The sequence below is a fragment of the Nycticebus coucang genome, chromosome 22 (assembly GCF_027406575.1).
Source record: "Nycticebus coucang isolate mNycCou1 chromosome 22, mNycCou1.pri, whole genome shotgun sequence".
NCBI classification, from domain to species: Eukaryota; Metazoa; Chordata; class Mammalia; order Primates; family Lorisidae; genus Nycticebus; species Nycticebus coucang.
Window position 1 is genome coordinate 13,981,397 of NC_069801.1, and position 22,687 is coordinate 14,004,083.

The 22,687-nt window shown below is 45.0% G+C and overlaps 1 protein-coding gene across 5 annotated transcripts in view; it reads right to left on the minus strand.

Annotated features, from left to right (window-relative positions):
• UBR4 (ubiquitin protein ligase E3 component n-recognin 4) overlaps positions 1 to 22,687 on the minus strand; it is a 140,282-nt gene that overhangs the window by 11,007 nt on the left and 106,588 nt on the right. For all 5 annotated transcript variants that reach the window (XM_053576398.1, XM_053576401.1, XM_053576399.1 and 2 more), the window contains 20 exons: positions 21,455 to 21,584; positions 21,186 to 21,343; positions 20,445 to 20,554; positions 19,507 to 19,648; positions 19,065 to 19,146; positions 18,562 to 18,735; positions 16,260 to 16,381; positions 14,913 to 15,110; positions 14,124 to 14,204; positions 11,462 to 11,549; positions 10,882 to 11,009; positions 9,628 to 9,735; positions 8,319 to 8,438; positions 7,374 to 7,564; positions 6,460 to 6,633; positions 5,976 to 6,075; positions 2,466 to 2,684; positions 1,477 to 1,590; positions 830 to 972; positions 245 to 370 (listed from right to left, as the gene is read on the minus strand). In XM_053576398.1, coding sequence (XP_053432373.1) covers positions 245 to 370; positions 830 to 972; positions 1,477 to 1,590; positions 2,466 to 2,684; positions 5,976 to 6,075; positions 6,460 to 6,633; positions 7,374 to 7,564; positions 8,319 to 8,438; positions 9,628 to 9,735; positions 10,882 to 11,009; positions 11,462 to 11,549; positions 14,124 to 14,204; positions 14,913 to 15,110; positions 16,260 to 16,381; positions 18,562 to 18,735; positions 19,065 to 19,146; positions 19,507 to 19,648; positions 20,445 to 20,554; positions 21,186 to 21,343; positions 21,455 to 21,584 — 2,708 coding nt within the window. The remainder of the gene's footprint in view (positions 1 to 244; positions 371 to 829; positions 973 to 1,476; positions 1,591 to 2,465; positions 2,685 to 5,975; positions 6,076 to 6,459; positions 6,634 to 7,373; positions 7,565 to 8,318; positions 8,439 to 9,627; positions 9,736 to 10,881; positions 11,010 to 11,461; positions 11,550 to 14,123; positions 14,205 to 14,912; positions 15,111 to 16,259; positions 16,382 to 18,561; positions 18,736 to 19,064; positions 19,147 to 19,506; positions 19,649 to 20,444; positions 20,555 to 21,185; positions 21,344 to 21,454; positions 21,585 to 22,687) is intronic.

The window sequence follows — 22,687 nt, forward strand, 5'->3', positions numbered from 1 at the left end:
AAGTTTCTTACAGTGCCCAGAAGCAGAGGGTGCTAGTTTCCCTCACTCTGGGTGCACGTGTCAGGCCATCACATGTACTCACCCTTATGTGCCTGGACAGCTCCCCAGTCAGCCAGCAGAGAGACTTGGATTCCCAGTGACAGTGACAGGAAACGGTGTCACCCAAGTGTGGGCTGATAGCTGATCCTCCACCAGTTCCTAGGGATCTCCCCTTTTTCTACCATGCTAAAAGTTCAACACTCACCTTGCCAAGCAAGTGGCAAAAGCTGATTCAGGGACGTGGGGTCCCCAGACTGGAAGGAGCCCATTGCACTTGGTGTTGGCGTTCTGAAGAGCAGCACTTTCCCATTCTTCTCGGCCTCTAGCCAACCTAGATGGGGTGGACGGCAGGGACAAATGGCTGCTGGAATTAATTTGGAAACCACACACCTGGGTGAGTGGGCTGGGGAAGCATTTGCCAATAAGAAGTAGGTTAGCCCACACTCCTGACCCTGTGGAGAGAATTAGCCATACGTGAACCCGACACAGCTAGCTTCACTGAGTCAGGTAAATAAGATTGCTTTCATAAGCCTTGGGCCAAAGCCAAAGCATATTTTCCAAATATGGCAAGAATAGCTCATGAACCTGTATAGTTTAAGGTAGAACGCCCTACTGCCCAGAGACTGAGGAGCCAGAGCCTCTGAAGGAATGCAGGCCTAGAGCTGAAGCACATGCAGGGAGAGGAAGGCCCATGGCAGTCCTCCTCAAGGCCCCGCGCCGCACTCCCCAAGAGCCAAGGCCTACCTGACGTGGGGAGAGGAGGACCCACTCCGCGAGAGCCAGGGCCTACCTGACAGCAGCCAGGTGACAGTCGTAGTGCACAATGTTGAAGTGGGACACGGTACTGTAGCCCTGCTGTTTCCGTGGTTTATTCTCCATCTCTTCCAAGGCCACTCGCTTAGTGAAGGTATAAATGCCCAGGACCTTTGTGGGCTGCAAAGATGACAACACAGAAAGGAGAGGTGAGGTGAAACCCCAAGTCAGGCTTTGGAAGGAGGTGAAACAGACAAAAGGAGCCGTGTCCCTTCCTGGGCAAAGCCTTGAGACTCGGGCTGCTCCAAACCATGACATACTCAGGAGATTGGGTGATGGTCAGTACCTGGGTCTACTGGACAAGAAACTGGCTGGACGCAGCCTTTGTGAAATCACCCGGTGTACATAAAGCACTGAGCATGAAGCCTAACAGAGAACCCTACGAGTGGCATTTGTTGATGACAATGATGAAGATAATGAAAACTAATGTCTGATTAGTTTGCCTTCCTGTCTTTAGAAAGGACAGTTGGTCCTTTTGTCAGTCTCTTAATGCAAGGCTTGACTCGATCCTGGCCCCTCTAGAACAAAAGGGCCTGCTGGTAAGGGACACCACCTAGAACAAGGGGCCAGGCTATGCCACGGAAGTCCATACCCTCGGGAGCAACTGCAGGCCCCAAACGCTACCTGGAACTTGTACCCCTCCCTGCAGATACAGCACGTAAGGCCCGGCTCCTCGATCAGCTCCTCCATCTGCTTCAGCAGCGCCGTCTTGGTCACGACCTGGCCCTTTTCGTTAGTCTGTAGGGGAACCCAGGAGGCACATCAGGAAGGGATTCCCACATCCTCCCACCCTAACTCGGGATGCTCAGGAACAGGGCCCCCCTTCCACGTACACCGAAAGGACTCTGCAAAGAGGAGAGTCCTTCAGTTGTCTTCTAATGAGGGGTAAAGACCCAGACTCTTCTGCCATCCTCCTCTTCCTATAGGAGCCACTGAAGCAGAGGGAATCATCCAGCTGGAACCCTGGCCAGTTGCCACTTGCCACCAGAAAAGCCCCCTTTCTTTGTGCCCAGCAATACCAAGTCTCAGCTGACAAAGCTGTTGCATTATGATTCATTTACTGTTCCCATGTGAGTTTTAAAACTACTGACACTCAAGTCTGTTGGTCTGGAGAAGGATCGTGTAGACCTACTGCTTCCTCCACGGTGGGACAGTGAAAAGAGCACAGAGACCTTTGTGTCAAACAGACCTGGGTTCAAAACCCTGCCCCCCGCTTATTTGTTAAGTGCCTTGGACTAATTTACCTCACTTTTAGCTACTTCATCTGGAAAGTGAGTAAAATTACATCAACCTCATAGAACTACTTGAAGGCTTAAATAAAATCTTTAAGATGCTTAGTGCCCGGCATATAGTAAATCCCTTATAAACAGCTATTAATCACCATTTTTACTGCTTTTGTGAACTTGCTAAGTCATTTGTCCCCACAGTCTCATCTGTATAGCAGGACAGTAATAATCCCACCTCTGGGGTTGCCTAGCACACCTAATTCCTCCCTCCTGCTCTGTCCACCTTCACCATTCTCAACCCAGGTCTGTCCTGAAGGACAGGGCTATCCCATGGCCATCCCCACAACACTGTGGACAAGAACATGGGGACTCGGCTGGTGTCTTTACCGTCATGCCCAGGGTGCCCAGAGCCTTCTGTCTCATGGCCATGGCCATGCGCTTCTTCTCAGCCCGTGTCTCCCTGCGGGCTGCATCGATCTTCTTGTTTACGTCAGGGTGTTCCCGCAGTGCCTCCAGCAGGTTCTCTGCCAGGGTCCCAATGCCCTCATCACTGGACACCTGCTCCAGCTTATGCAGGTTTGTGATGGAGTCAGTTCCAATCAGAACCTGCCAATAAGAGCCCAGAGAGATGCATGCTTCCGATTATGCAGACAAGCCTTCTTCCCAGGAGCTTGTTTAGGAACTCAATAACAGAAGCACCAGCTCCTGCTACCTGCTTAGCTGCAATCACATTCTTTGACTCTCTATTTTGAGAGAGACACAGATGGAAGAGGGTTTGGCTTTGCCACTGATCTTTGACCAATTACTATACTCTCCAGTATTCCCATCTATAAAATGGAAATAACTCCAGGGTTGCAGTGATGATTAAAAATTAGGTAACAAATGTAAAGCATCCAGCACAGTGAAAAGGAGGCCAAAGATTCCTTTATTGTGGTAAGATAAGCAGCAGCACCTGACGAGGCCTGAGTGGTAAGCTCACCAGCCACAGCAGGCCCTGAACGTTCACAAGGGACTGTCCTGAGCTCTCCATCTGGGAGCGCTCTGGGTCCACCAAACTTGGCAGCACAGTTTTCTCAATCTAGGGAGCAATCTGGGTACAACTACTGCAAGTGGATGTGGAGATAAGAAAAAGATACTAAAAAGAAACCCCTGTGTTTAAAAAGGATGGAAGTTGCCGTGCTATCCCACAATACTATGAATGGTGTGGGAGAAGAGCAGACTGCTGAAGGCAGGTGTAGTGGGAAAAGCTCTCCATGTGAGCTCATTAAGAAATGTCACTGCATCACTAAAATCCTCACCACCCCCTCAGGTGAAATGATCGCAATTACCATGTATTTAAAAATGAGCTGAAAACAACAAAGCTAACCTGCAATATGAAAGCTCAGCACTCAGATCACTCACTAGCTCATAAATCTATTCTCATAGCAAGTACGCTTCAAATGTGTACTTCAGCAAAATTACATGTTACCCCATGTCTCATGCTTCTAATGCTGAGTCCATACTTCAACCTCATTGTACTTTTCCAGCGGTACTCAAATTCAATATTCTAAAACATGGGTGCGTTAGGTGCTGGGGAAGCAAAGCCCCTGGCCCTGCTGAACTTACCCTCTGGTTAGGACAACAGACTACACACACTGCAATCTAATCCCCCCTCCATGCAACCCTCAAGCCTCCCAACTTCTCCATCTCCTTCAATGGCATGGCCAGGCACCTCTGCACCAGACACTGAGCAAAGTTCTTGGATTGCCCAGATCCTTCGCTCCTCATAAGCTGCTAACGTCCAAATCTCATTTATTCTACCTCCCAAGCCTCTGCTGAACCTATCCAGTACCTAGTTTAGGCTGCCACTCCTCTCAACTAGATTACGATAGAAGCCTATCAACTATTCTTCCTACCTCCAATTAACTGATACCTTAACCTGTCTTTTGCCTTTGAGCCTTTGCAGGTGCCATGCTCTCTTCTTGAAAGTCCTCTTTCCTTCGATCCTGTCCGCGCTGCATCTATCCCACTGTTATTAGACAGTAAGATCCCAAGAGACACAGACAGTGACTGCCTCCTCAGCCTAGCGCAGGACCAGGTACACAATAGGTGCTCAATAAATGTGTTCAAGGAAAAGTGTAAATGCCAAGTATCTAACTATATAAAGCCTTATTCTAAAGCAAGTAATTCAATCTAGCAACTAAGAATAAGCCTGAAAATCAACTAAGTTCTAATAAGCCCATCATGTTGCCTTTGGCCAAATCTCAACTCTGTTCCTTGGTTTATCCATACATAAACTAGATACGTTATGGAAAATAATATGTGAAAACTGTTATGTAGAAAAAATTATCTCTACAAAGATATACCAATCATAACTATGCCCTGTGAGTCAAACAAAAGTTTAGAACAATAAAGATTTCAGTGAGACATAAGAAAAATATTCGCTATAATCAAGTTACCATATTCTTGGTATCGGGACAAATTAAATGAGAATGTGGAGCTATAATCAGTGTAGAATACTTTAAACAGAAAAATATCAAACCCAAAGGACTCTGAAACCAACATTAAAAAAACAAACAATCCAATTAGAAAATGGGCAAAAGACATCAACAGATACTACACTGAAGACACGCAGATAAAGCACATGGAAAGATGTTGAACACTGCTATCACTAGGAAAATATAAATTAAAACCACAATGAGAGATCGGAATAGCTAAAAATTAAAAACAGCCACCAAATGCTGGCAAAGATGCAGAAAAACTGGATCACACATACAGTGCTGATAGAAATGCAAAATGGTACTTTACCTAACAAATGCGATCAGTGTAACCTGGTTTCTTATACCCTCAATGAATCCCCAACAATAAAAAAAGTATTTAAAAAAAAAAAAAAGAAAGAAACGCTAAATGTTTTTCTAGTTTGGCAGTTTCTTCTAAAACTAAACATGCAATTTACTATACAACCCAATTTAATTGCACACTTGGAAATTTATTGCAAAGAAATGAAAACTTACATCCATACAAAAACCTGCCCATAAATGCTCATAGCAGCTTCATAACAGCCCAAAACTGGAAATAATCCAGTGTCCTTTAATGGGTAAATGGTTAAATAAATCTGCATGGATCTCCAGAAAATCATGCTGAGAAAAAAAAAAAAGCCAACCCCAAAAGGTTACATGCTGTATAACTTCATCGTAAAACATTCTGGAAATGACAAAATCATAGAAACGCTGAACACACCAGTGGTTGCCTAAAAAGGGCAGAGGAGGGATGGTAGTGATGAATCTGTCCTGCGCTCTGACCACATCGAAGTCAATAGTCTGCTTGTGCCACGTGCTATAGTTCTGCGAGAGGCTCCCACTGGGAGAGGCTGGGTGAAGGATACATATGATTCTTCTGTATTATTTTTTAACAACTGCATGTGAAACTATAATTATCTCAAAATAAAAAGTTTGATAAGAAAAAAAAATCCAGCCCTGGATCTGTTTAGGGCCAGTTAGGGCTCATAAAGAGTTCAGACACCTCGGCCTATAGGGGAGAGTCTAGGAATGATCTGCAGCGTGGAAGGGAGGGAGGTCACTTAGAACAACGCTTTTAGTTACCTGAAATGTCCCAGTCTGGTTTACACTTGGTCAGCCAAACCCTCACAGTTCGACTGCTGCACCCATGAGACACTGAAGCCCTACTTGAGAATGAGTTGAATGAGGAAATCACAAACATAACTTATTCCTCTCTGCACACAAAGATGAACCAGATGACCTCTGAGACTCGTATCTACTGTAGAAGTCTCATGGATTAGGGTAAGTCATGTCTCAAGGCGAATTAGATGGTTCCATTCATTCAGTAAGCAGAGTATATGGTTCCCTCACTGTGTGTCCTATATGCAAAATAAGGTCCACGTGCATGCTGCTTACCCACCTGGGTGGCAGGGTGCTGGATGGCCAGTCCCCGAAGAAGCCTCAGGATAAACGGCAAGGCTGGGCGAGATAAAAACTTTTTCCAGATGTCAGCGTCCAAACTGCAAAGCAAAGGAAGGCTTATTAGCAGGCCAGGGAAGCAAGGGCTACCTAGAAACCAGCTGTTGATTCTGTCTTGTTTCAACTCCCAGTGTTTGTTTAAGGTATCCGGCAAAGAGTGTCAAAAAGGATTAAAAACTACCCCCCAGGTAAGCTGAGAAGCCAGATAGAAGGGAGTACTCAAAATAAAAGCCAAAATGCTGCCATCTTTTTCCCATAGCCCCAAAGGACACTGCAGTGGTGAGTGGTCACTGATAGTTCCCAGAAGCGTTGGGAGGCCCCAGGGAGAGCAGAGGGCACACATGAAGCTTTATCTAATATGAAGGAGCAGGAAAAGAAAGGGGAGGGGGGAAGTAAAGCAGCCTCTCTAAGGTAGCACGTCTTACTTCTTGGCACTGGGGATGTGCTTCTTCATGTAGTCGAGTGCACTCTGGGTGATTCCCTTCTGGAGAATCAGATCCTTCAGCTGATGCCCATTGCTGTTGTTCTTGATGCCGGCCGCTATTTTACAGAAGCAGTCCAGGAAGACTTTGTCATCACCACTGTGATCTTCATCATACCTAGGAGGACAGAGAATGAGTCTGGGGATGTGAAAGGTACAACAGAAACCAATCATGCTGTCCTCTTGGTCACCAATCATCCTATAGGGCCATGAGGTCTAAGCTCCCTGAAGTCACAGAAAGACCCTTTTGTCTTGGCTCCCGCCACTCTCCTCTTACCTCACAGCCTCCTCTTGCATTCTCACTCTTTTGCACACATGACTCCCTCCATCTCATCATACCCTCTTCCCACCTCACCAACCACTTCACTTTGTCTGCCCAGCTAACTGTTACTTTTAATACAATCTATTTAAAATATTGACTCCCAGCTGAGTACAGTTACTGACACCTATAATCTAGCACTCTGGGAGGCCAGGGCAGGAAGATTGTTTGAGCTCAGGAGTTCAAGACCAGTCTGCGCAAGAGCAAGACCCCATCTCTGCTAAAAATAGAAAACCTAGTCAGGCACTATGGTAGATGTCTATAGCTATTCAGGAGGCCAAGGCAGAAAGATGACTTGAACCCAGGAGTTTGAGGTTGTTGGGAGCTAGGATGATGCCATAGCACTCAAGACTGGGTAACAGAGTAAGTCTCTGCCTCTCCCTGCCAAAACCAAAATAGAATATTGACTCCCAAACTAGACTGGGCCTCTTAAAAGTCAGATCGAGTAAACAAAAATCTCATAGAAATTCAGGTGACTCTTTCCTATCCCACAGTACTAGTGATAGTTTACTTAGCTGTGTGAAACACAAGCAACATACTTGTCAAAGCTGCAGTACGGTTTGAATCGCTCCACCAAGATCTGCATTTTCTCCAGCTCCCCAAAGGAAAGGTACGGGATGATGCGGAGCAGGCCCTGGAGCACACTGGGGTTGGAGCGAACAAAGGTGCTGTTGATCTGGTCCAAGAGCATCACGAGTTGATCCTTGTCACCTGTCAGGAGGAGGTTGCCCTGCAAAGAAAAGAAAGTGAAAAGCCAAGTAATGTGGTCAGGACTGTGGCTGGGGCCAACAACTGATCCCCAAAGGCCAGCCACTTCCATCAGTGCCATCAGAGGTACTCTCAGGAGTAGCCCTAGAAGAATGTGTCTCCTACTTCTGGGGAATAGTAACCTGGATGAGTTCCACCTGAGAAATCAATTTCTAAGTTTCTGTGATGGTTCTGTTAATAGTTTCAGGATGGTCAAAATATACCAATACAATCTCCCCCTTCCCCATGAGAATGTAGGCTGCTGGACATTCATTTGGTCATCCCTCTAGCCAGATCATTAGATTAGCACCAATAAGAATGGGAGAAGTTACAGGTATGTTCAGTGGAGAAAAACTGAACTGGGAGCTGGAGGCCTGAGCTCTAGGCCTGATTCCACTGGTAACCAACCATGTAACAATTAACAACTCCCTTCATTTCTCTGGACTTGGCGATTCCTCAATTGAGAGATGAAAGAACAGCTGGGACATGCCAAGGTTCCACTGAGGAGCATCTTTTGAATGAAAAGAATATCCTTAGCAGCTTTGCCTCCTCAGAATCTAAAGACAATGATGTCACCATCAGTCGAATCCTGACATTACAATGACTTGAGCAGGTTCAGCTGCTATCAGATAAGCTCAGCTGACTTGAGCAGGTTCAGCTGCTATCAGATAAGCTCAGCTAGACACAAGCCCGTGGCTGGCGATGATCTATGGATAGAGGGCTTGGGCCTCACTCACCTTGTCTTCACTCAAGGGTTCGGCATTGGACTCATCTAGAATGATCTCCATGATGCTAAGCACCTGCTCAGCCACAGCTGCACCTCCACTGTCCTTGCTTTCTTGCTCAGCTACCAGGGCCTGTAGGAGAAGAAGACCGAGTCTCAGAATAAAACCACAGCCACTTATTGCTGGTGCCCTTCATGGCCTTAATTCCCAGACTGCCTGTGTGTATGTCTGTGTGTGGGCTTTTGAGGACAGCTAAAAAGTGACATTCCAGGTGTCTTTCTTGGCTACCCTGAGGAGAAGGGCACTACTTTCCCACTTGTGTAGTCTGGACTGTTTAACCTTTTGACTGCGAAGAACACCTATACGAGTTCAATATGGGATGTTTGTTTGTTGTGAATGATGCCTAAACATTGTTCATTTTGCATACAGAAACTTGACAATGCCTGTTACTGTTATGTTACCTGACTTGAGTCTATAAGCATCATATGCTTCATTCTCAATAGTTATCACAGTCGTGCCTAAAAAATTTGTACAAATAGTGGATTCTTGTTGGAGCATATACAAACATGGAGTACAATAAATTTGAGGAGTCATCAAGTTCAGAAGACTCGATCATTGTTTGAGAATTTGGATACAGATGTAGCTTTAAAAATACTTCTCACAAAAAACAAACTGTCAAGCACCTCAGAATCTGATTTGGAAAACCAAAGCGTAGAAACTATTTTAAATTTAAAAGTAGTCAATCCTCAGCAACTTCAATGGAGAGAAGACAATTTGAATCTAAAAATATATGATTTTGATGTTTTGGGTTGTACCACACAACTCAAAAAAGGATTATTAAATTTTTACAGGAAAGCTTTATCATTTCATATTAATTTTTTTGTTTATATATTACTTTTTAAAAAATATTACTTTTTAATATAAATATAAAATATTAGAACTGAAACCAACTTGGGTGAATTATTTTGATTAGTAAGAAACCACAGACCGTCCAGTATTGCCACATGCCCTCACAGTTGTCGAGACCGCTGCCTGCCTCAGCTGGCATGTTTTATTTCTGAGCACTCTGCAGTCAAAGGTTAAGGAACTGCTTTCCTCTTTTTTCTGATCTGAACTCAGGAAAGGGACAAGGCTGCTTTGGGGTCCCATGGCAATGGCACAGTGGATGACCCAGAGGCAGAGAAGGGTCAGCTGAATGACCCAAGCTTCTATACCTTGATGAGGCCATTAGTCTATTTCGTCTTAGCCCAGAACTGAGATGTCTTCCCCTCACCCAGGACTTCCAAGGCTCACACTTCATCATCTGCAACCCACACTTTACCAAGTTCAGAGTACCCAGCATGACATTCAAAGTGTTCATTTCCAGCTTGACCAACTGCTGCCGGTTGACTTTCACCTTCACGCAATAACTGAACAATTTCAGCAGTACCTGGCAAGAAAAGCCGGTTGAAACCCATGAATCCACCTGAGTGTGTAAGATGTGGGGACCAGCAGGATAGAAATGTCTAAGGGAGATAGTATACAATCAGCAGGCACTCTTCCTGAAATGCAGAGGACAGAGAAATGGATCCTTAAGGGGACATGGTAAGATTGCTGGGCTCTCATATAGGACTTTGAGACAGGGCCTTGTTCAGTCACCCAGGCTGGGGTTAAGTGGCATAATCATAGCTCACTGCAACCTTGAACCCCTGAGCTCAAGTGATCCTCCTATCTCAGCCTCCCTGGTAGCTGGGACTATAAGGCGCCCACCACCACACACCAGCTATCCTTTTTTAAATTTTTTGTAGAGATAGGTCTTACTATCTTGCCGGGCTGGTCTCAAACTCTTGGCCTTAAGTGTTAGCCTCCTGCCTCTGCTTTTAAAGTGCTAGGTTGGCATTTTATATAGCAATGGTCTTCAGAGGAAGCTTCTGTGGGCTGGGTATATCAATTCCTAATGGAACAGGTGATGCTCTATTGTTTTCGGGAAATCCCAGCATTAACTCAGACTCTGAACTAATAATAAACCCAATGCTCCCAAAGCTCATGGGCCTGTGGAAACTGAAAACCAGGTAGGGCACTGGAAATAAAGACACGATAATATTTGTTCTCACAGACTCTGGGAGTGAAAATAATAGTATAATATTTATGCTGTCTCTGGAATCCTCTAAGCCTTACTAATGAGATTAGTTGGATAAATACCCAAACAAAACCCTACAATAGAGAAATGAGTTATATTATACAATCCATTTAAAAAGCAATAATAAAGTAATAATGATTAACACAAGTGTAGTTATTTGGAGAAAGATAATCAGACATTGGCTCCACAGATGACTAAGGAGTTATCAGGAAAGGCTACCCATACCCTGGTCTGGGGGTGGGTGGGGGGGACGAGCAGAAGAGGAGAGTAGAGGTGCCTAAGATGTGGAGGGCTTAGGGGTGCTGCCAGGTCCTTTGCCGGTTTGCACTAGTCCATGGCACAGCAAGGTGCCATGGACTAGGGTTAAAAGGTGCAGTGGCTATAGCCTTCTTTCCATAGGGGCCTCTTCCAGGGCAAAAGGCTAATAATCCCCACACCTTCCTGCCCCCAACTCACTGTCAGAAGATGGCGTCCCTGCTTGAAATCTCTGATCCCTGCCAGTCTGTTGAGCATGCATTCCAGGCCCCCACACTGGGCCATCACACCAGCCATCTTATACACTTCTTCTTCATCTTCTTCTTCATCTAGGAAGAAGGGGAGCCAAACAGAAATGAAGAGGAAGGTGAAAACAGGAACAAAACAGCCCACAATAAGACTGACAACCCCCTTCAAGAGGCTGACAGCCCTTTTCTGATCTCTGGTACATAAAGACACAAGCAAGGAAAGGAGTCAATACTGGATACTAAGCTGTACTCTCTCACTCCCGGTAGGTGCTTTTTTTTTTAAAGACAAGTCAATTGGAATTATTTACCCAAATGTGAAAACATAAGCACTGTTACTATCAATGGGAGTGGAAAGACTAAGTTAAAAATAAATATGAACTCAGGTTATTGTTAATTCCTCAATTGAAAAAGTCCTCTCCCCTCAATTCTGAGGCAGAGGTACAGAGAGAATTTGCTGAGAATACCCTAAGTCCTGGGACACGACCTGCTCATTAGTCCCCACCCTCGAACCAGCGTGCAGTGCTGTGATCTACCTGTGGTAGAGTCCAGGGACTCGATGAACTCCTCAGTGGCATCACCTAGCAGCCCCCGCATACGGTAAACGATCCTCATGGGCTCCCCCTGAGTGGAGAAAGTTGAGAAAGGTACTAACAAATAGGCCCAGAAAAGTGCAAAGAACTAGGCGCTTGGTGTTGCTTAATGCCTCAGCAATGTGGAGAACCTCTATGCTCTACAAGGTCTTACTTCACCATGGTAGTGTCCCCTACCATCCAAATGCAAGGCAATTCACTTACGGGAAGGAAGCTAATCTCATTCAGTGTCTAGGTGTTGTGGTGAAGCACTTTATAGACATGACCTCATTTGATTTCATTAAAATACTAATACAACAATTTACTTTTTTAAATTTCAGATTAATGAGGGTACACATGATTAGGTTACATTGTTTGTGTTGTTAGAAGAGTCCAAGATATAATTGTGCCCCTTCCCCAGGAGGTGTGCCTTGTACCCTTACCGTGTGCCTGTTAGGTGAGAGCACACCAATCCCCCTTCCCTCTCCTCTTCCCCACTTGAGTTTGTGTTTTTCTCTCAGGTGGGCAATAACAACTATTTATTGTTTTACTCTGTGCTTGATTCTATGCTAATTCAGCACTTTATATTACCCTTTTATACAAGGTTAAACAGCTTGTTCACTTGCCCCGCTATAAAACCAGCTCTAATTTTAAGCCTCTGCATCCCTGAAGGGTAGAAACTCCCTCTATCCAATAGGGATCACTCCTCAGGACTAACAAGGCCATTTAGATCAAAGAGGTTTGGCTCAAGTCTCAGGCATCAAAAGCAAGAAATGATACTCTTATCAATCAAATTCTGAGGTCTTTATATAACCATACAAGGCGAGGGTTCATCCAAATTTTGTTAGGCTAAAACCCATAACCTGACTAGAATGATAAAAAAAAAAAAGAAAAAGTCTTTTGTAAATCCGAAGACCATGACAACTTTACTAAATTGGAAGATCAAACTAGTTCACTGTATGCCAGGCACTCGAGCTTATATCTTCTGCTCATTCTCCAGATGAGAAACAGGAGCTCAGAGTCACACTGGGTGAATTCTGGGAGGTGGTGGAACATGCTAAGTCAAGCTGTCTGCCTCCAAGTTCATGCTCAGCTTCAGGAGAGGAAACCCTAGAGGGAGAGAACCTGCCAGAAGGGCCAGTTCCAAAAGTGTTTCCAGCTGTGGAAGCCCAGTGCGAACTCCCCAAAGAGAGAACAACCCCAGACAATAGACCCTACCTCTAAAACAGAACAGGTTCTAGTCAGCAGCTAAGGAGATGGGCTGCTTATTATGGAAATCAGGGGCAAAGGAGAGAAGGGAAGCTGAAGATCCTGACAGACAGCTACCACAAACTCTGGACTTTTCCAGAAGAACTCCTCATGGGTTAAGCACACCAATGTGAGGGCTAATGATGCTAAACGTCTTTCTTGCCTCATGGTCCAAGGGAGCTGCCCTTGTGTATTCTTTGGCTTCAACACCTCATTTATAAGCATGCTCAAAGAAACTTGGTCTTAGTTTTTTATGTGCATCAGGGATTAAATCCATATAGCCTGTTTGAGGTTAAATGTCAGTGACAAGATGTATCTGCCTGTCCCTCTGCCAGAAGTGCTACATCTACCCAGCTGGCAGTGGACCAACCACAGTGGTGACCAGGATTCCCAGCACAGTGGGACAACAGAAAGGAGACAGGCAGAAATGTGTAACAAATTAAAGGCCAAATGTACCAATAGTATAATTTAGTTTCTTAAGCTCTATAGAAATATTTGGGACTAAGTACAAAAAAGTTTGCCATATTTCACTGTACACTCGTTTGCTGTACTTAAGTTACTTATTTGATTTACTAGAGACCCCTTCACCCCAACAGAGACAAGAGTAGGGAAGGAATGGCAGGGAAAGAGAAACTGAGAGAAGAAAAGGAAACAGGAAGAGACGAAAGGAAGGAACAGAAAGAGATGAAGAAAAAGAAAGGTTAAGTGAAACGTAACAATTTGCAAAATGAACAAGCAGTGTTGAGATGGCCAAAAGGACCTCTCCTCAAGAGAGGAGAAGTGAGAAAGGGGAAGGGAGGAAGGATGTCCTCCTTAGAGGAAGGACGAACAAGGGGGTTGTCATCATCATCAAGGGGGTTGTCAGTCCTTCCCCTAAGTGAGGACATCCTTCCTCCCTTCCCCTTTCCTCTCCTCAAGAATAAGTCTTAATTCCCCAACTAGTAAAACCCAATGTGCCTTGACACCCCTACTGGGAAATGTTCTGTGATAAGCACGGAGGCCCACCAAAGGTGAGGATTAACCTCCATCAAGAGGTACCCATATAAAGAGTACAAGACAGGAGCATTGCCCACCACAGTGCGTCCTCTGACACTGCCTGGGCCTGAATCTTTGGGGTCTGAGAATTTGCATGGCTCAGATGCGTACAGACGGAAAATGCTCATCTTTTCCTGAAGATTTTCAACCTTCATTAGTCATTTGCCTCCAAAGGAGGACACAATGATTGGCTTTCTCCCTACAACTACAAATAGGGGAGGTAAAGCCCCTTAGTGCTGCCACCAGCTGGGTACGTGGTGATTAACAATGGCTCCTGCTGGTACAAGTCTACACCAATCAGAAAAGTAAAACCACACCTTCAAGCAAGCAAACAAGCACATACCTCATTCGTGGTACACCAGACCTTCTTGTAAACCTCAGCCACAGGAAGGTCCAAACTGATGATTTTATTGTTCACTAGAAGCTGAACAGAAAAGTAGATGAGGCTGTTATTCCAAATAATTGTAAGGCAAGTAAATTTCAAGACCAAAGGGCACTTTATGGCAGTGGTTCACAATTCATAATCTGCGTGTCAGGGACCTATTAACTCCCCCACTCTTAAAAAATACATGTGTGCACAACACACAGAATTTTGTATGCAATCTCAGAGGTTACCAACACCCTTAACCCAACCATAGACTCTAGCTTAGAAATGTCTGTCAATGATCTTCTCCTATGTCAAGTACATTTCAGGCTCAGCACCAGAAAAAGCAGTTCTCTATTTCACCCAACACACATATATGATAATGCCAGACCCTAGAGGCTGTCTGCCATAAAGTACCATAAACTTGCACAGCGGCTAAAATGCCAATATTGAGGAGCTCAATTAACTCAAAACCACTCAGAAACCTCTGCCAGAATCAATGATAATAAAAACCTCCCACCTCGATGGCCAACAGCCACTGAGCATTTGCTTACCCCATGCCAGGCACTGGGCAGAGCCCTTTACAGATAATTAACCTTAGCACCAGTTGACAAATGTACAGAGGTGGGAATCATTAATTCCATTTTCTAGATGAGACAGCTGAAGCAAGCTCCCAGCCCAAGGTTAATCAGCCACTAAAGGGAAGCACACGGATCTGACCCCAGCCAATGCTCCAAGTCACAGGTAGCACTGTCCTGCGTTCGTTACCTCCATTCCACTGTCATCTTCCAGGAGAGCCACCAAGTCACAGTCCTGGCAAATCTTGTTCTTTATATCCCGCATAAGTGGCCCTATGCCTGGCTCATTGCTGCTATATGGGTTCCCAGGCATCCTGCCCTGTAAGAAGTCTTCTTGTTGGGGATCCTTTTCCAACGTCACAAAGAACTCAGTAACTTCATTCTCCTCCTGAGGACACAGAGAAGGAGGCATCAGAAAGGATGGCAGAGGTTTATATCACACAACCTTGTTCTACAGACACTGAAGGAAACACACCCGACTCATCAAGCTCCTTATATATTTAAAGCTATAAAGGATAGGAGGCTCAGAGGGAATTCAAAAATAATCCAAGTGTTAGGCTTGGCACCTATAGCACAGTGGTTATGGTGCCAGCCACATGCATGGAGAGGGGCGGGTTCAAACAACAATGACAACTGCAAAAAAAAAAATAGCTAGGTGTTGTGGCAGGTGCCTGTAGTCCCAGCTACTTGGGAGGCTGACACAAGAGAATCACTTAAGCCCAAGAGTTGGAGGTTGCTGTGAGCTGTGACGCCATAGCACTCTACCAAAGGCGACATGGTGAGACTCTGCCTCAAAACAACAACAAAAAAAGCCAAGTGTTAATATTCAAATAGCCTTAAATATCCAGCATTTCCTCTGAAACAAAAGGTGGATCAGGAGACAGCACCTAACTAAACAAGCAGATGAGGACCAACACATGAAAGCTCTATTAATGAAATGGGGAATGGAGTGGAGGGGACTTTCCTTCCTCCCTCCGGTCTCGTGCGATGCTAACCAATCTGGGGCCAGATGACCCTGAAGCCAAGAAGAGGACTTCGCTATATAACATGCAGGCATGCCCACCCCCAGTCATCTCTCATCGTTAACTGACAACACTGGCATTTGTCATCTTTCCTCAAGGGCAGGAGGGATCTTTGGATCAGACTGTGCTTCCACACAGTTCAGCCTAAAGAAAAAAACACACATACTGCAGGCACGCACAAAATAGGATGGAAAAAGAAAATATCTGTATCCTCTAGCTCAGTACTGCTTCTCCCACAGCATGCTGGGTTGGTAAGCAACAGGATTTTAAAATTGGAGGCTTAAAATAACCTAACTAATCTTGACCTTTAACCTAGGAAATAAAGCCAATTAGATTTCCCATCATCAGGAATAGGAAAATCATGAAGTTGCTTCTGTTTTATTTCAGTGGCTTGTCCTAAGTAGCCCACAGCCAGTATAGTGATGTCCCCATCACTATAATGAATCGCCAAGAAGCTCCATGGCAAAGTGGCTCATGTTGACACTTGAGAACACAGGAAATGCCACACTACTTACAGGATAAATGATGCTGCAGAGCCGCTCAAAGATGAAGACAGGAGTCCGGTAGTCGTCCAGATTGTAGCGCTTGGCTGTCTCAATGCACACAGCCATAAAGGCCTTGGTTTCTGATTCTGTACCTGCCAGAAATCAAAGTGGCCAAGTTAGTTAGGAAAGAACTTCACCCACGGGAACTGAGATGAGATTCTAAATGCAGTGCCATCACTCACAGCTTCTTTCTGCCTAGTAAGTCTTTAGATTCCCTACGTGGCAATATTAATAGTTCAACTGGAAATTTGACATTGAATGGCTTCATATTCAGACCACATTTAATTCAAAATTCTTAACACTCAAGTCAGCATACTGCATCCTGGTTAGCTGTGTACAAAAGTCTTGCTCTCTCTCGTAGGGTATTATAATCTCCTTAAGGAGAGGGACTGTGCCTTATTCAACTTAGCATCCCTTTGCCCAAAATAGATATTCAAGAAATGTTAAATAATCCTGACAATATTCCATTGAAATCAAAGGGAATTTAGAGTTCTAAGCTTCATTCTTTTTTTTTTTAATTATTTTATTTTTTGTAGAGTCTCACTTTCCCGCCCCCGGTAGAGTGCCATGACGTCACACAGCTCACAGCAACCTCCAACTCCTGGGCTTACGCAATTCTCTTGCCTCAGCCTCACGAGCAGCTGGGACTACAGGCGTCTGCCACAACGCCCAGCTATTTTTTTTTTGTTGTTGTTGCAGTTTGGCGGAGCTGGGTTTGAACCCACCACCCTCGGTATATGGGGCTGGCGCCCCACTCACTGAGCCACAGGCGCCGCCCTTAAGCTTCATTCTAAAGGATTTGATTGTCCTCTATAAGCCAAAAAAATCTCAACTTCAAGTAACATAAAGGGAAGAAAATATCATCTTTAATTAAGGGTCCCAATGACAAGGTCACAAACCAGCTCAGTATGGCATGGTGGGAATGGCACCAGGACTTCCATCTGGGGCAATAAGATAAATGAGGTTCCCTGACTGACTCTGTACTCCCTACCACTTAGAAACAATTCAATCTTGACCAGCCTAGGCAACGCAGCAAGACTTCATCTCTACAGAAAGTAAGAATACTAGCCAGGTGTGGTGGCACACACCTACAGTCCCACTTAGTTACTCAGGAGGCTGAAGCAGGAGGATTTTCTGAGCCAGGAGTTCAAGGCTGCAGTGAGCTATGACTCCTCCACTGGACTCCAGCCTGGACAATAGAGCAAGATCCTGTCTCTAAAAACTAAGAACAACATTTTTTTCATTTCCCTTCCTTTCCCACCCGACTCTGTTCTCCTGCAAGAGGATTTATGTTTCTTGTAACATGCTTATGAAGTGCTGGTCTAATCCTCTTATTCCCATCACCTCTAATTCTCACTACAAATAAAAATAACAATTTAAAATACTGAATAAAAATGTATCAGCGAACTGCCACACCAGCAAAGAATCTAAAGCCAAAAAATCAGGAACCCAACAAGATAAGCAAAATCACTGGCCACTTTTCACCTTGAGCATTGGTTTCCAAGACCTACCCTGATTTGCAAACTAAAGCCCCAAATCTACCAAGGTGGGGAGTCCAGCAGGAACCATCTTATCCCCCAGAAACACAAATTTGGTCCCCTCAAAGAATTATAACCTGGGAATTGGGAACAACCAGAAATAACTCTCCCTTTTCCCAACCAAATAAATTAAAGGAAATTGTTTTTCCTTAGCTTCACCACTGAGGGGTGGACGGAATCTCCTCTGAGAACTCCTCACAAGCTGTCTCCTCATAAGGTTTGTGGCAGAAACTCCTCACTACCTAGGAGGTCTGAAATCCTCAAGCTCAGAACTGTCCTGCAATGCCTCACAGAAGCATCAGAAGCGCTGGAGAAATCCACCTGTGACCCAGTCCTAAAGAATTCCCAGAGCTGAAGCTCAAAAATATGAGGTCGCAGTCGGAAACCACAAAATACAGTAAGACCTAAGGCACTCCGAGCAAGAGCCTGAACAATAAACAGCAAAACCAGGCCTACCAATATTTCAAACTTTTGAATTATCAGACACAAATGTTTAATATGAACTTAAAAGGGGGGAATGTGAATAAAAAACAAGAGACTACAAAAACTGACTGAGCCAGCTCTAGAACTTAAACTCCAAAAGCAACACTGAAAAGATGGGTCTTTCTTCTGGAATGTGGGAAGATGTGTGCCACCTCTCCTCTGTCTGAGGAACTGGAGGAAATCAGACTACGTTCCTGGCCAGTGCCAGAAGGGACATGAGTGCCAGGCCCCAGCCCCCTGGGTAGTGCTACCTGTGGTCATATCCTCCAGCATCTCCAGCAGCATGTCCTGCGTCTCATCGATCAGCTTGGTCCTCTGCACCACCAGTTTCCGCAAGCACAGATATCCATTCAGCACGGTACCGACCAGGCGACTTTTAAAATGTCTTTTGATAGATTCCACCTCAACAAAGGAGGAGAGAAGGCCTGTGGGGACAGGAAAAAGTTGCTGCAAGAGCTCTGGATGAGAATATAAGCAAGGAAGGTCTGTGTCTTCAAACAACTAGGAGCAACTCAAAAAGCAGGAAAATCTATGTGTAGGGCACAGAGCAGGTGCTCAGTGAGCTGAGCTAGTCAGTAGCTGAGCAAGAGCTCAGAAATGTAAAACCATCAATGAGGAGAGAAATGCAGAACTCAAATCAGTGCTATGGTCAGTGAGAGGGAAGACAATCAACCACAGCACCCGAGGAACTAAGGGTCAGTCCTTAAAACATACCCAGGATGCCCTAAAGGAAGGGCCAGGCGGCTCTCTCTACCTGTGAGACTTTTAAGGGCATAGCCCTGCTGCAGATCAGTGCTCAGGGTGGCCTCCTCCAGGGCCAGCAAACGGGCTATTTCCTAAACAGGATAACAAGTACGGTCAGTGTGACAGCACTGCCACAGGTACCAGTTACCTCCACCACTGTCCCAGGAGTTTGCAGCACCAACCAGACATTCAGTAGTCACATCTTATTCTAACCCCTACAGAACTCCTTTCCAAGAATCCAAGGATGGTTGAGTGCTACTAAGGGATTACTTAAAAACTGCAAACGGCCTACATAGCCCCCATGGATTGCTACAGCCATATGATAGATTTAATACAGTCATAAAAATAATATTCTCAACAAATACCGCTTCTCAGCAAAAAAAGAACATGGCAAAGTGTAAAATGAAAGGAGAATCAGGAAGAGGGCTCTCCTGGGCAGTGGGGTGGGATACCTTGGTGATGAGGTTGCCCACGTAAGGCAGGACTCCCCGGGCCGCCAGGTAGACTTTCCAGTGTGCGGAAGTGATGAGCTTCTGGTAGAGAGCCAAGTACTCGGCTGCACACTCTCCAGCTATGCTTAGCTCATCCAGGTAACTAGCATCAAGAGGGACAGGGCACTCAGTTTTCGAGAAAGCTAATAGTTCTGATGGCTCCAAGAGCTCCCCTTTCTCCTTCCATCTCTCTTTTTTATTTTGAGACACAGTCTCACTATGTCACCCTGGGTAGAGTGCTGTGGCATCACAGCTCATAGGAACCTCAAACTCTTGGGCTCAAGCGATTCTCCTACCTTAGGCTCCTAAGTAGCTGGAACTACAGGCGCCCACCACAACACCTGGCTATTTTTTGTTGTAGTTGTCATTGTTGTTCAGCAAGCCTGGGCTGGATTCGAACCCACCAGCTCCGGTGTATGTGGTGGTGCTCCGGTGCTCTGGTGCCCTAGCCGCTGAGCTACAGGTGCCAAGCTCATCTTTCCCATCTATGCTGCCTCTCCCTGTTCCTTTGGATAGATGGAGAGCATCCTAGAAAACCCCCAAATTCCCACTTGGGAACTTCCCACACCTGGGAAGAAGTCAGAGCGCCCCACAGGAAATGAATGCCACAGACTCTAAGCATTCACATTTTGGTGCTTATTGTGGATTAAAAAAAATAATGCATGTCCAGTATTTATGTGCCCCTAAGAGTTCAATAAATAGTAACTGCTACTGCTGCTGCTCATACTAAAATTCAGCTTTATAACACTTTGTTATTTCTGTGGTCTTCTACATGGAATGAGGTATAGACCACACAAGTAAGTGTGCCTCCCCTCACCCCGATATGAATTTCTCCGGAAAAGAGGAAAAGGCTCTAGGCGAAGTCTAACCTACCTCCCCAGCCCAGCCCCAAGAAGTACCTGGTGAGGAGGTCGAGGACCTGCTGCTTGCGGCTAGGAATGCTGGCAAGAGCTTCCACGATGGTACAGGCTGCCTGCCGTGCAGCCTGCGTTGCTGGAGTGAACAGTACCTGCAGGGCATGGGAGAGGAGAGGCCCCGGGCTCGGACAAGACCCTGTCTCGTCTGGCACCCCAGGGAAGTCAGCTGCCACCCCTCCAGGATAAGTCCTCTGGGAACCTCTCTAGCTGGTAAAAATCACCACTTAACACAAGACCCAACTATTATGGATTGGATTGGGAAAGAGACTTTCTTTTTCATCAGATAATTTGGAAAACATACCTAAGGTAATTGAAGTAGGAAAAAAACAAGCAAGGATTTTTCTTGGCAAAGACTGATAATTCTTTCTTGGGGACACTTACATAGTGAATACTTTCATTTAATGTAAACTACCTATTTCATATTTTATTTATCAATAGACAAATGGATTCTCTAACACATAATTACTTCAATCTCTTAAAACATTTTTAAAAATACGATAGAGTGTTTTAGGAGACTGAAGTAATTACGTGTTAGAGAAGGGGTGTGACATGAGCAGGAGGAGAGCAGAAAGCACACGAGCTTGACAAGTCAGGTGAAGGAAGCTCTGTCTTGGCTGGCCTATCAGGCCAGCGGCTGGAACCACGAATTTCTACCTACTTCCTACTTGAAAGGGAACAAGAGCAGTGAAGAGAAAGAAGGCAGAGCAAACATGTGCCACTCACTTGCCGCAGCCAATTGTTATGTCCCAGTTTGAGATCCAAGGGGGAGGCCCTCTTCCCTCGACGACTCAGAAACTGTTTCCACCTCCACACGTACTTCTCCGTCAAATAGAGATGGCGGAGCTCTGATTTGCTGGGAGATTTCCCATTGCCCTCTAGCCCTGCCAGGCCAAGGATTGCAGGAATAGGTAAGTAAAAGAATTACAGAATGGGGGGCTGTTGGGACAGAGGCAGGAATGAGTGGTTCTCCATGTTTAAAGAGTCAAACACACCTCTGATAGGAAGACACTTCTTCCAGGCTTCATAGGATGCCTTGGGATCTCTCTTGAGCCACAACTGAGCCTGGGCATGGATTTCATTGCAGTAAGGCTTCACTGTGGTCAGGGCTTCCACAGGGACATCCTGGAGGTAAGCAGAGCAAGGTGAGAGCACAGGGCACACCTGAGACACAGCTCCAACAGAATGGCGCTAACACCCCAAGGTCAGGAAGATGAACATCTCTTATGAGCTAACACGGTTTCCTGCCAAACCATTCTGATCCAGTTTAGCAGTAGCAACTCCACACTGAGCTTAAGGTGACCAACTTTTATTGTGCAGGAGATGCTGTCGCTAGCTTCCTACAGATAATGCTAGAGCTGCATATGCTAATTCCTACGACTGAGCTGCAGTTTCCCAACATAAATCTTTAAGAGCTCACCGGGCAGTCTTAGAATGTAAAGAGCCACAACCAGAATAAGCCTGAATAGCAAACAGCCCCAGACAGCACACTAAGCCAGCAATTCTCAAACTTTTTGGCCTTAAAACCCTGTCATACTCTTCAAAAAATTACTGAGGACTCCAGAGAACTTTCATTTGTGTGGTTACAAGTATATCTATCAGTATCTACCATGTTAAAAATTAAAAGTGAGAAATTATTTGTTAATTCACTTAAAAATAAGAATAAACCCATTGCTTGTCAACCTAAATAACACTTCTTATATTTTCTAAAACAAAAATAATCTAGAGAAAAGAGTGGGATTGTTTTCTGGTTTGGACAGTCATTCACTGGCTGCCTTCATAAGACAGCTCGATCCTCACATCTGCTTCTACGTTCAACTTGCTGTGGTTGAAGTAGCTGAAAAACATCTGGCCTCATACAGATACATAGTTGGAAGACGGAGAACATTTTAGTAGCTTTTTAACTAATTAATTGTGGATTTTTTTCTTTGATATGATACATATTCAATAAATTGTAGGTTGTTAAAAATTAGCTGTAATGTGGACTCTGAAATCACATCAATCAACTTTTCATAGACAATTACCCTAGATGTCATATTTTGTCCATCATGATGCTGTGACATGTACTGATCACATAGAAAATACTGGTCCTGGAGTTAGGTCAATTCTTTTTGAAGTGACATGCTCACTTCATTCATTTTTTGAGGAAAATGTCTGCCAAATCCCCAAGCCTGAATAACCACAGCCTTTCCTTCCAACATGAGTGAGGCCCAGGGGAAGCCACTGGC